The sequence below is a fragment of the Haplochromis burtoni genome, unplaced genomic scaffold, assembly GCF_018398535.1.
Source record: "Haplochromis burtoni strain Fernald_Lab_line unplaced genomic scaffold, NCSU_Asbu1 Contig_87, whole genome shotgun sequence".
In the NCBI taxonomy this organism is placed as follows: domain Eukaryota; kingdom Metazoa; phylum Chordata; class Actinopteri; order Cichliformes; family Cichlidae; genus Haplochromis; species Haplochromis burtoni.
Genome location: NW_024582448.1, coordinates 1,058,140 through 1,072,351, shown reverse-complemented (window position 1 = coordinate 1,072,351; position 14,212 = coordinate 1,058,140). Strand labels below are relative to the sequence as shown.

The window sequence follows — 14,212 nt, the reverse complement described above, 5'->3', positions numbered from 1 at the left end:
AGCTTTGAGTTCAGAGGGCCAACCATTGAACTGTATGAGATCAGTCTATGTTTTTTTCTGACTAATTTTACTGGCCGGGTTAATGATCACTCATGTTATTACTGATGTGTGAAAACATTTAACTGCAATGGAGTTCTGCCTGTGTGTATCCATATCTATGTGAGTGATGGATGTTTGACTGAAATGGACTTTCTGAAATACAAATTAGACGGACGTCAAGGGAAAAAAACACAAACTTTATTATCATCTTTTTACAAAACATTTCAGAATCAACCCCAACAAATAATAGATCCAATACTGACCTTCATGGTGCAAATGATCAACTTTAAACATGATCTGACACATTTCCTCAAACAGCACCAAACTACGTACATCATATATTACCTCAGTGCTAACCTTTAACTTTTTGCTGCTCTAGCACAGAAAAAAAGGTGTTGAATCGGTTTATCAACAAAAGCAACAAAACAATAGGTGGACGACATACAGAGCATTTTAGGGTGAAGAGAACATGAATGATGCCATGAGCATAAATGAGAAAAGTATGGCAATCAAAAAGGCAACTGAGTTGTTTGCAAAGTTGTAAGGGGCTGCATCTTGGTTGACCTCTGTGCACACAACCAGCAGATACCCTGAACCTACAAGCACAACCATTATTGTGCAATTAACATGAAAAAATAAACACATTAATGGCTAGATTATAGAGAAGTGGAATAGGTGGTTAGCCTCCGTGTGCCACATAAACTGTTCACATTAGCTTCTTTTGTTTTGTTGAACATTTGAGGCAGATGGTTGCCATGTAATATTTTAGAAATTGTGTGGTCTGTAACATCTGCTGCATTGGTCTTTTTAGTGCTAGTGCAAAATATTTCTGCAAGTCTTTTTTGACAACAGGCAGCTATATACCTGATATCAAAATCTCATAGTAATGTGAACAATTTTTACACACTCTGCTCAAGTAATTACAGTTAGAACAGTTTTACATGAACACAATGTTTAAAACGCATCAGCCTTCAATCAGTGAGTGCTCCATTTGTTCATCTGAATGCAGCCAGATGAGTGATAATGTACAATGTAGAGAGATACATTCACAATGTAAGTGTGTAAAGATGTGAAATGTAACAAAACAATATCACTGACTCTATACTCAAAAGTAATAACCCATATATAATCCATTCTATCCAAATACTCAGGACCTGGGCCAAATTTGTAATGGCCCGACCAATAGTTCATATAAGATTTATGCATACATGTATGAACACTTTGTAAGTAAATTGTGTAATTATTGTAATATAGTCAGAATTTTTGAAAGAGTAGGATTGAGAAAAAAATGTAATTGTTGCACGTCCTGCTATCTTTTTCAGCATTTCTTGCCTATATCTACCTCAGCTATCAAAAAAGGTAAAAATATCCCCCCAAAACAATCTTCAGTCACATGACACATGAAGGTATCCCCTAGTTTTGATCTTATAGCCTACACAAGCTGAAACAAGCGCTGCACTTGCTAAATAAATTTTTTTCTTGCAGAAAATACAGGAACATTTAGGCTTACATTTTTTATTTACCATAATGAAAAATAATTTCAGCATGTAATATTGTATGTATCTAGTGTAATAATATGGTAATTATTTAATACATCATTTGAAACCGACTTCATTTGAGGGTGACCTTCTTAACCTTGTAACGTTCGAAAACGTTTGCTAAATAATTGTTTACATCATTTAGCTTTGATGCACCTGATTGAAAATATACCCGTGTAATTACTATAGCCCAGTGTGACATGTAAATATTAGTTAAAAACACATATTTGAAGTACATTCAGCTTCAGATTGAGCAACAGGGCCAAAAGTTGTGTGTCCATTTAGAGATAATGGTACATGTTCACAGGATCTTTCATTTCTGGTAGCATCAATATTCCCATTGATGCTACCAGACCTTGGATTCTCAAACCTTTTGGGCCAGGTCCTCTTCATCATCCTAACAACAATTAAGCATATCTTTATTACCACCAGCGATCATGTATGCAGCTGAAAGTATTTCTATTCTGAAAAATATTTTAGCCTGATGTGCTGTGATGTGTCATACCAGTCAAAAGATATTGTAGGTGGGAGTAATGGAAACACTGTAGACATTTTGTTGGAGTAATTGGACCCAATGTGTAGGGATGCACTTATACATATAACGGCACAGTGGCATGACTCATCAGCCCTGGAAACTCATGCCAGAATTCATAATCATTGTCAAATAATAATTGCTGATGACTGCCCCTCCATAAGTTTGGATCTGAGGTTTCCTCCTTTCAAAAAGGGAGTTTTTCCTCCCCACCAGCACTAAGTGCTTGCTTATAGCAATTTTTCAGATTGTTGTGGCTATTTTCTACTATCCTGTGTTTACCTTTCAACAGAAAGAACTGGTGCGAAACTAAATATATGATATACTTGGCCTATGTCTTGGGTCCCACTGTTTCTATAATGTTGGTCAAATTAAGCAAGCTGGCATATGGGTCATAATTAAAATCCAGTAGGAGATTGTCAGATGTTCATATGGACACTGACACTACCTAGTGGCAAGTTCTGAGTGCAGCTGCTTACTTCCAGAAACGCCCCTGTGAACACATACCATAAAATCAGTACAGTCACCCACAGTACTCTCTGTATTAGATGGCAGCTGCAGAGAGTTATACATACGTGTATGTAAGCAAGGCTATCAACTGAATCATGTGTAAATACTTAAATTGAAAAATATGCTTTCAGTGTTTTCGATATCCCAACGTTTCATGCATGCTTACCAGTAATACTCTACACTTTCTGCTTCTAAAATGGCTTGCTTCCTACCACTTTGTAACAAGTGTCTTCAAGGACACTACCCATGAGCTTTTCAGCTCTTGTGATTTACAATGAAATCTTTACATGAGCTACATGTGAGCGCAAATATACACTAGACAATTCTGAAATCGCTCCATATGGCCCATGCTGCTTGTACACAGTAGCTATGACATGACGACATGAATAATGTAAATATGGTGGTGGAGTATAGGTGAATAAAAAGGGCTTTATTCATCGCATGCATTTGAATTTCACTTGTTGCTCCAGTCATTTCCTTGATATATTTTCATTTTTCTATCCCAGCTTTCTGTCAGGTCTCACGAGAAACTCAGAAAGGCTAATATTTATGCATTAGCACGGTTTCCTTTTTTTTTTTTTTTTTTGTTCTGGCTCACACCCTCGGTCATTTCAGACTGGAGTCAGAGTGATACACCCATCCCTTTCACTCTTCCATTTCCGTTTGGTTCCACCTGTTTGGTTTTAAAATGAATGTGAAATGTAGTCTGGTTTGTGCGTCATGCAGATCATTCTATAGTGTACATACAATGCTAGGACGAACAGGCAAATGTCTACAGGCACAAAGTAGAGCACTAATTTCATCAATCATGAAATCAGTGTGAAATGATTTGGAATAAAGTAAATGATATAGCTGCTGAACTTTTGTGTTGATTAATGTATTGTCCCAGCTAGCAGTCTAAAAAATGGGTCAGTGTAAAAGGATGTGGGGCTGGAGGAGGGACAACCTCATTGTAAATTGTTAAACCAATACTTAGGTTTACTTTGTGTTTACTTTCAGGTGCCTGCATTACAAAAGAACGAGTATGGTGATGTCTTATAAAATGCGAAATACGACACAGTGATGTAGTGCATGAGATGGCATGGAAGATGCTAGAGTGGAGTAAAACCTTTCAAAAACGTAAAACGAGGTGTGAGGAGTCCTAGCAACAGTGCAGATACACATGTTTACACTATATACTATAAATAATCAAAGTTAAAGTCACTTAAAAAATACCAAACACAGAGAAACCAATAAATTAGGTACAATGCCATTCATTCGCTCAAGGGTCATGTGATGCACTGAGGAAAGATGGGTTGAAACTAGAGTGTGCCCATTCCAGTGACTTCAGACGTCAGCCTAAAACAGTACAGGGAAGAAGGGGGAGGAGGGGGGAGGGGGGCGGGGGTAGACAGAAAATAAAACAACTGTGAAAGAAGAACTTTCGCTTGGCAGTGAAAGTTATGCTGCAATGGTTGCCTTTGTGCTTGAATGTTCTTGCTTGGTGCATTTTCTTCACAGAGACTTGACACCATATTCTCATTGCACCCATTCACATAAAACAGATGTGGATACATAACCATGCAGTACTAAAGCCTCTCATGAAGCCATGCAGTGGACTAAAAAAAACAAAACCACACAAAAAAACATAAAAACATTAAAAGAAAAACGGTGTTATGAAATAGTGAGTTGCATTACAGAGGCATCACATCACTCTTCTTACTAACAGCATTGCTCAGTAGCACTCACGTTTCCTGCCTTTTTTTTTTACTTTATTTTTTTATTTTCCCTTTTTTTTTAAATATTATTTTTACTCCTTGTAGACAATGACACAAGAGGACTTTATAGGCAAATTTATATAACGATACCAAAAAGAAACACGATATTCTTGAAATGAGGCATGCTAAATAAATAGTTGAAGAAGCTGTTTGCTTCTTTTTTGGGGACAATATGCTTATTCGCTGCATTGCAGGAAGTAAAATGAGAAGATCAATGGTATTCTGATGTGGGTTCTTTAAATGTGAAGCTGGAGGAAGGGAGGACAGGTGAACACAAGTTACCTGGCTCTGCTGGAAGCTAACATAATCTACCTATTTAGACATGTAAAGTAAAGCTTCTTTGTAATTAGCAAACTGTAAATTACTCTTTTTTTCATCTTTGGTCTGAAGAGAAGTGGGGATTTGATTTCCCTGTAACCAATCACCAGAGACCAAAGTATCCATCTGAATCAAATGTTGCTTTAAGCTTGATACCAAGCGTCGACCTCCAGAGTTTCAATATGAAGTCAACTTTGAAGTGACAAAAAATGATGAAAAAAACAACCTCAGGCTCGCTCTAAAAGCTGGATTTCTAACTCCAAAACTCAGTTTCATAGACTCAGATGTTGAAATGCTCAAATCTAGAGCATGTAAACATGTTTACAGCTTGGCACAAAACAATTTTCTCCCTCCTGAACCCCTGTATAGGAGGGCTATATACTCAATTTAAACTGCATTTGGCCATAATTCATGCAGTGTAGTGGCACGACTGTTCTGACCAAGGTACAAAGTAACAGTGCTCAACTCCAAATTTTTAAAGAATAAAGTATCCAGTCTCAGCCTTTAAATAACTGTCCACTGTAGTGACCACTATGCGTGAAAGGGCTGTTTTCTTGTATTTGTGTCAGTGTTGATGGTATACTTGCACATAAACCACTACATTGGACACTGATGTGTGACTCCATACCCTGCCACCCACACCAAAGGTGATGTTGTCCACCTAAGTGGACATGTAAGAAAAATCTTTGAAAAGTACATGTTATTGTTACCACTGGTATTCCATATTATATATTCTGTATTTATATATGTGTATATGTGTATATATGGTATATTTATGCTTTTATCCTTACTCTCATTCCCCTTTATTGTATCTGTAACATGCAACTTCTGTCGGTGCTGTGCTACTGGAAACTGAATTTCCCAGAAGAACCCACCCGAGGGATTAATAAAGTTTCATCTCATCTCATCTAATCTCAAAAAAAAGAAATTTAAAATTCTTTTTTCATGCCTAAAGATGAATAAAAATACTTGAGAAAAAAATACTGATTAAGGTTGTCATGATTCATGCATGAAAAGGTTAAAGAAATTTTAAAAAGAGAAGAGAGAGAAAGTAAAAGTATTCTCTCATTAATATATATTTATTTCACAACATTGTCAGTGTAAATTAGGATAAAAAACTGTGACAATATATAAGCAAGGCGAGGTCCAAATGCCGATGGAACTGACTGATCTGATAAGATGGATGGAGGTGGTACAAGTGGTGGTTCAAGTCGCCGAAATGGACCTCTCATCCATGTTGGTTTTTGGTTCCTTTTGAAGGATTTTTAATGCAGATACCTCACGTGTGTTTAGACATGTTTGATTGTACTGACAGACCATCGAAAAAAGTTGACTCCAAATATTAGTTTTTGAAATTCAACAAAATAAATCTTTGTTTGTTGCTTAGCACTAATTAGCACTAGTATCTGTGTTTCTGGGTTTTACCTGTAAAGTCTAGGGAAAAATCCACGACAACAGCTTGCCATTAATAGCCTTGATTAGCTAATGAGTCACTCGCTTTTAGATGTGTTTCTGGGTGGATTTGTTTCCTTTACATAACAGCTGCTTCCCATTTAAGACACAGAAATTGTAATTAATTTTCTTGTCAACATTTCTGCAAAAAACAGTGAATAAGCATATTTTCCAAAGTAAAAACTATTTTTTTTAATCTATACACTGGCTACATCGATTGTTAAACAGACCCCGGTGTCAATACAGGCCTCTTACAGGCTAGAGCTGAAGTTATATGCACAACTAGCAAAGCAAAAGTCCCACAGGATAACACATAGAGGTTTATCGTGAAGTTGTGGTTTTGATGTTAGCTTCTGAAAACAGAACCAGATTTGTGGCGACTTCAGGATGTTGTCATGGATGAAGGGTCATTCCACATGGCGGCCACGTCCCTGAACCTGCCATTGGAATTGCGGGAAAGCAGTAGCCATTAGTTTCTTTGTGGGCTGTTCTCTAAAATCCCCTTTAGAAGTCAAAAACAAAAAATCGCTTTGTGTTGAGCATGTGGGTTCCCCTGCACTAATGCTGATAACATATGACTTTGAGGTGCAGGTAGCCTGTGGACATCAGTGCTGTTCTGTTTTCTCAGAGCTGCGGATTTTACATTTATTTTCACTGGTGATAATGAATTAGGTTTCGCTGGATAGAGGAGAAACAGAGGTAGTGGAGCATGCCAAGAAAACTTAAAAACTGTTTCACACTATCTACTGGTATGTATACTATCTTACTACACAGCCACTGCTCTTTAGTCCTGCATGGGATTTAGATGTAACTGTCTTGGAGTCATTTTCTTTTTATTTAATTACACTGACAGCTTATGTGCAAAAACACAGTCTTACAGCAGTTATATCTCTAAATTAAGCTCGCAGAGAATGTATACCTTCTTGTGTCAGCCAACTTTGTGAACTGAAGTAAGCATTGAACATTTGATGATTCATTTATTGATCATCCAATTTACTAATCTGCAGATTCTGTTCAAAGGCACAGCTTACTCGTTCCAGTAGTTGGCCTTGCTCCCATGAGACACTTACTTGCAAAGAGTGTTCTCCCAGAAACTTACTGCATTTTAATGTCTACACTTGGTTGGATGTAAAGAACAAAAGTCAAAAGGAACAAACAAAGGGAAATAGGGGGGGACCCAGCATGGCTCACATTATTCATGGGCTTATCTGTTGCTTGTGTAAATCTGACAGATTTTTTTTTTTGCATTTTCTAGAGTCTCATCAAAGTCTCAGTGTCAAAAGTAAACTTGTCAGCGACCTCCTTTTATTCCAAAAAGCCCAATCAGAGAGAGAAGCTTTCTTGGATCTTCACTATGAGCATGCTCATTCAGATGTTACTTTTATCTTTAATGTTGTGCTTGAGCCCAGCAGAGTTGAAAGGTTACCTGGCATTGATGAGATACTGGGCCAGGCTGATGTTAGCGGGGGTCCCTGTGATGGTAATCTGACGCTCTGATGAGCCCTCCATGGCATTTGCAATTTTGATCTGCGCCCCAGACATCTGTCGAATCTCATTTATTTTGGTGCCCTGGCGTCCAATAATGCACCCTATTAACTGTGGGGAAAAAGCAAAAGTCTTTGAATCTGAACAAGGCTTCACGGCTGGTAATGACAATCATTTCTTCTTTATAACACTTACATTTTTAAAAAGATGGCATCTCAGTGCAATCATTATTTCTATATATTTACAAATAGACAGTAATCCTTTCTATTAAATTTACATAAAATAGTTAGATCAATTTATCTCTCCGGCTTATAAAAAATCCCCTACATAATATATTTAAACATATATATTATTATAAAAAAAAAAGTTTCCATAGGTTTGAAAAGTTACATCTGAACAAACCACAAGACTTTTGGAACAGTTTCATTAGAACAGATGAGACCAAATTGGAGATTTTTGCAATTTCATCTGGCGGAAACAGCAATACATGACTGTATTCTTGAAATTGATGTCTCGTGAAACCTTTCCAGCATTACTTACATCATTAGGAATGGTGAGTTCATGGGTGCTGGCTGGTGGACTGGCATCCAAACCTGCACCGCGGACATTATAAGAAAAGACATTGCAATTTCAATACTTTAGCAGAGTTCATCTCTAAAAGGAACTTTTTCTTTTTTTTTTATCAAAGGTAGCACATCCACCTAGCAGCAGGTCAGCTGAGTTAAAATAAACTACCCTGTTTTTTCTGGCTTTATATTAATCAAGGCACTACGAGTAATGCCTAGTAAAGTGCAGCCACTAGAATTTTTTTTTTAGCTGCTGTTGATTATTTAATTTATATTTATTAAGTGAAAGAAATTAAAAACATATTTCCCAAATTACACAGCAAAATCTTAAATTAAATTTCCTGCTTGGAGAGAAAAGGAAACACATTCAGAAGGGGGATCATGAACTTTGTTTAATCAGTTACTCATTCCATGTACAGCTATGCAGACAGGCACAGTAAGGGTTAAAAAAAGAAAAAGAGAGAGAACGCTGTGTGGCTGCTCAGGTAACAAAATTAAAAGATATACAGCTGCCATGAAATAAAATCTAACAACCACCATGGGATAGATGACCCTACGTAAAACACACGAGGAATCAGTAGAAGTGTGAATCGAATGCACCTATAAGTCAAACAGCATATAATGGAAATCAGGTTATAGCTGCTTATTTACTAATGCTGTTCCGGTATATCAGCCGTGTGATTGGTTTCTTACATCATTGTTTTGTTATTTACAGTCTGACTAGCTTGACTCCTTTGCTCTCTGTTTCACCCATTAGGTTTATTTCACTTTTTGAGATTAGACGATGAGGGGAGACAACGTTATTTGAGTTGTCAAAAAATCCAGAACTTGATATGTGCATATAAATGGAATAAAAGTAGCATGGTGGCTTAAGTGTGATTAATCATAACTCCAAACCTTTGTGAAACCCTTCACCATAACTTGACATGCATCTCACAAGAAATGCAACGTTGACTCAACACAATGAATGTGATTAGCCCATTCAGTACTGTTGTTTCACGGTACTGTCCACGTCTTCTTTCGCCGCTAGGTCAAAGAGAGAAACTCCACCACCAACTAGTGTTTTGGTGTTGAAACTGCAACAAACCAGCACATGGCCTTTTTGCGTGGCGTCTGCATGTTCTCCCTGTGCTTTGGGTCAACGGGCCTCATAAAATATCCTGATATTCTGTTTTATCTCAGCCCAGCATACTTGTCTCACAAGTTACACTCAATTTCAAGAGTTTTGCCGTCCTGTTTATTTATTTTCCCAACAAGTTAGAATTTGAAAAAATAAAATAAAATAAAACCAATAACCTACAACCTTGCTAGACTGAAATATGCATTCCACAGAGGTGAACTACAGATGTTTCTTATCCACCCGGACTACTCCCGAAAGCCTTGAATCCACATAAATCTCATAGGTGACCTTTTTTGATCTCAAAATGCTAAGTTTGCATTTCTGCATTCATTATAGCTAAGGCTTTTGGATAAAATAGTACTCACGAGACCTTCATTTGATCAACTACACAGATACAGAGGTTGCGATGCACATAGGCTATAACACCAAGAGCTATAAAAGAGCTAGAGGCACAATTATTATTGTAGAATCGGGCCTGTGGCATTAGAGTCTCCCTCCTTAATGGAAAGTCAACAGCATAAACAATTTGCCCTGTTTCCAAGAGATAATGCAGTTTGGAATACATCATTTTAAAGTGAAGCCCGAAGGCATTTTTTTACCTTTCAGTGGCAAAATATCAGACATATCCAAGAAAAAAAAACATATATGGACAAATCAAAGAAAGATAGAAACTACAGGGGCCAAGACATGCTGTGCCAAAATAGAGATAGGGTGCAAGGTAGGGAAAGAGAAAAATGTTTCTCTGGATGCAAAGAGAAGGAAGTATCTATCGGGCCTCGTGGGTACGTACCAGGGAAAGCAGGGGTGGTCTGTCCGAGAGGGGTAAAGGGGGTTTGCTGCATAGCCAACTGGTGGAGCTTGGTCAACTGCTGAAGGGTTAGGAGGGAAAGTAGAACTAAGAGGTTACTGTTACACAGGTCACACCAAGAAATGAAGCCAACCAAAACTAGAGTGAAGAAACGGTGAGGAAAAGGAGGCCATGGCACGGGGTGGTGGAGGATAAAAAGTAAGAGAAAAAGAGATACAGAGAGAGGATGATTGTCTGTCGTGGAGATGGACTCTATTAGATAATTTGATATTTTCCTTTCTGTTCTGCCTGTTTCTTTATCATTTTAGCATAGTGGTTTTGAAAATGTGGACCCACTGGTGAGCACATTAACATTAACTGCAGGAAATAATTTTTATTGCCCTCTTAATTACCACATGTCTTTCTAAATGGCAGTTTTGACTCACACTCAGAGAACCCATATGACTGCAAGAGCACCTGCTCTCCCAGCCAGTATGGTCACAGGATGTCCATCCGCTGCTGTATATCATTTCCATCAGGAATAAGGGAAGGCCGATACTTTAAAGGCTTCCTCTCCTTTTAAGAGGAGTTTTAATGAGGGAGGAAGAGGGTGTCAGGCCCGTACTTGAGTGATTGTACCGTCAACCACCACCTCCACTGGCATCAATCATTGCCCAACTTTGAATTAGTGGATCTGACACAAGGTAGCTCTTGAGATGCTCTTACGACAAGGACAGATGAAGGCAGATTATTAATGGAGACTATATGGTCCACTGGAATTAAAGAGCTGTCTACATCAAAACTGCCATTACTGTCTTTGCCTTGGTCGTTAACACCAGGAGCCACTGGCTTGTTATCGACCAGATCTTTCTGGTAGTTCAGCCACAATAAAACCTTAAACTATAGACAGCCAGTGGTTCTGAAAGTGGAAGGGCTTTATAGCTTATCTCATAAGAGCTGATGTGTGCATCTAATCAAATGTCTGCTCTTTATATACGAAACAACGCAGGTTTGTTTCAAAATTAAATTTTTAAAAAGAGACTAAGAACTTACATCTGGGTGTGGTATGGCGTACTGTCCCTGAATTGTGTAGGCCTGGAAAGGTAAAACATAGAAGAAAAATCAGACTTCAGTATCAGAGTGGGAAAAAATCAAATAAAGAACAAATCAGCTTGTACACTTTCAAACACTTTCAAAAAGCCTTTCAGTCACTTACAAACACTCATCTTGGGCATGAACGTCATCATCACTTTGGGCTTTAATCAATTCTTTGAAGTGTTCTTTTTTCCGGAGTGGAATGATTGTACCGCATACATCTTTAATTACTTTAAAAATACAAGAATTGCATGCACAAGCTTGAATTTATTGTCGATTTTCCTTCGATCACACAGGGTCAAAAGTTTATGTACAAGCTTTAATTTATACCTACACTCACTTAAATCTTTTAATAAGTGGTTCTACAATGCCTTTTAACTTGTTAATGAGTTGCTGCCTACAACTCATAGTTTCTTTTTGCCAGAATAAAAATGATTTGATTGACAGGTGAAGGTCTTTTAAAGCCAGTCCTTAAAGACCTACAGATTCCAAGATCAAGGATGTTCCAAGCTGACCAAGCAACAATCCCCTGCTCAAAAACCAACACATTTAAGCTCAATTGAACCCATATGGGTAAGTCAAATACCATCTGGAGAAAAGTTTTATGTTTGGAGGAGTAAAGGTGAGGCTTTCAAATCTATGATGGGATCATGCTCTGGAACAGTTTTTCTACTTTTGGTAGTGGTGCATTCCAAAAACTGGATGAAATAATAAAGGAGGACTACCTTCACCTTAAACGTTACCTCAGTTTAACATTATGTCAGAAACTTGCTCATGGCTTCCAAAAGTGTCTAGCTGATGTGCAACTTCCACTAATATTTAACCAAATATTAGTGGTGTAGTTATATATTTGACCCAGTGTAAATATTTTTGACCCTGTTTCAAACTTACATTCAATTAAAACGTCATTAAAGTTGTATACTGTGCAATCATTCCACAATGGATGAAAAACAGTTAAAAAAAAATCATGAAAAACACAAGATAACTTTGACCTTCATGCCCAGGATGAATATATGTAAACCTCTGACCACAACTGAATATTCCTTTTCCTTATTATGTGTCTATGTACTATATATAATGTATATATTACATATAAAACTGATTATAAATTTTGGTATGTGTTTCTAGTGGGGCGAAGTGGGAGTTCGCCTTGTAACCGGAAGGTTGCCGGTTCAAGCCCCGGCTCGGACAGTCTCGGTCGTTGTGTCCTTGGGCAACACACTTCACCTACCGCCTACTGATGTTGGCCAGAAGGGCCAATGGCGCGATATGGCAACCTCACTTCTGTCAGTCTGCCCCAGGGCAGCTGTGGCTACAACTGTAGCTTGCCTCCACCAGTGTGTGAATGTGAGAGTGAATGGGTGGATGACTGGGTGTGTAAAGCGCTTTGGGGTCCCTAGGCGGGACTAGTAAAAGCGCTATACAAATACAGGCCATTTACCATTTATTTACCATTTAGTGGTAATGACATTAAAGTGATGATTCACTTAATCTTCTGCATCATTAGCAATGACATTAACTAACATTAATTGATGATCTACTTAAGTGTTAGCATATTCAAAGCAGTATCAGAAAAGGCTTATTATATGTAGATGAAGTGCAATGACATCCAAGTCTTGGAAGTCCAAAAATACAATAAAATATATCCGATGACTGGCAGAAAATGTTTCATAATGTCCATAAAGCGCATTTGCTGATGGCTGCCAATGCAACTTAGTGCTGCTTTATGACTCCTCATTTTTGGTTCTCCTGTTTCATCTTTAATTCATGGATTCAACTGTATAAACAAACTAGCTGCCTCGGTCTCAGGTGAGTAATCATTCAAATCCCAGTCTAGACTGTGTATGTATATGCTAACGTTAAACATAGCATATTAGTCAACTGAATTACCTTATTTTGGACAGATGTTTTTGCATTTCTGTCTGTGCATGTTTTTTTGTTTTGTTTCGTTTTTTTCTAAATCAGACCCGTGTAAGTTGTTTTCTAAAGGCTTCAGATGTGGGGGGTTTTTTTTCCATTTAACACCCAGTGATGATGATTATTCCCAGACAAAAGGAAAATTGGAGTCATTACAAGTTCTTATGTGCTCTGTTCCTCCAGCGTATCTCTTGTTTGCTAAGTTTTCAAATCCATTCAACAGCTTTTAGTCCAAATCTGCAATTAACTTATGGATATGGCTGGACAGACATTAGTATGCACCCAGCATTCTTGTTGACATTAATGCCATTGTTACTGATTCACACATTATGGTTCTGCTACCGTCCCTGCTTCCCTCTTTCACTATCCGGTGCACTCAAACAACAATGACTGTCCAGCCAAAATGCACTCACCAGCCACTTTTTTTAGGTACACCTGTTAGGTACACCAGCTGCTTGTTAATACATACATTAAATCGGAAAATTCACATGGCAACAACTCAATGCACTTAGGCATGTAGACATGGTCAAGACTAGTGAATCTGAATGTGGAATGGTTGTTGGTGCCAAGCAGGCTGGTCTGAGTATTTCAGAAACTGCTGATTGGCTAGGGCTTTCCCACAGAACTATCTCTAAGGGTTTCCAGAGTCCAAAAAAGAGAAAGTATCCAGAGAGCAGCAGTTAGATGAGTGAAAATGGAGGAGAAAAGACTGGCCAGATTATTTTAAAGTTAACAGTAAAGTCACAGTAGCTTAAATGACTACTTGTAACAACCAAGGTATGGAGAGGATCATCTCTGAATACATAGCATGAACCTTAAAGCAGATGGGTTACAGCAGCAGACAGCGTCCCATTCCTGTCAACTAAAAAACAAGAAGCCGAGGCTACAGTTCACATAGATTTATCAAAACTGAACAACATAAGATTGGAAAAACATTGTTGGGCTCAACAAGTCCAGATTTCTGCTTTGACTTTCAGTTGGTGGGGTCAGAATTTGAGATTAGCAAAATGGAAACATGGTTCCATCCTGCACTGTATCAACACTTCTTTTGCTGTTCGTGGTATAATGGTGCGGAGGACATTTCTGGCACACTTTA

The 14,212-nt window shown here is 38.0% G+C and overlaps 1 protein-coding gene across 10 annotated transcripts in view; it reads right to left on the bottom strand.

Annotated features, from left to right (window-relative positions):
• Positions 1–215: 215 nt before the first annotated feature.
• The window catches only part of pcbp3 (poly(rC) binding protein 3), a 78,576-nt gene continuing 64,579 nt past the window's right edge, over positions 216–14,212 (bottom strand). For 3 of the 10 annotated variants that reach the window (XM_014334682.2, XM_014334681.2, XM_014334683.2), the window contains 5 exons: positions 11,158–11,199; positions 10,108–10,186; positions 8,172–8,224; positions 7,573–7,742; positions 5,603–6,583 (listed from right to left, as the gene is read on the bottom strand). In XM_014334682.2, the coding sequence (XP_014190168.1) occupies positions 6,529–6,583; positions 7,573–7,742; positions 8,172–8,224; positions 10,108–10,186; positions 11,158–11,199 (399 nt within the window). In that variant the 3' untranslated portion in view covers positions 5,603–6,528. Of the gene's footprint in view, positions 3,958–5,601; positions 6,584–7,572; positions 7,743–8,171; positions 8,225–10,107; positions 10,187–11,157; positions 11,200–14,212 lie in introns of those variants that run through there. The other 7 variants (XM_042222502.1, XM_005925792.3, XM_014334685.2 and 4 more) reach the window with 5 other exon arrangements.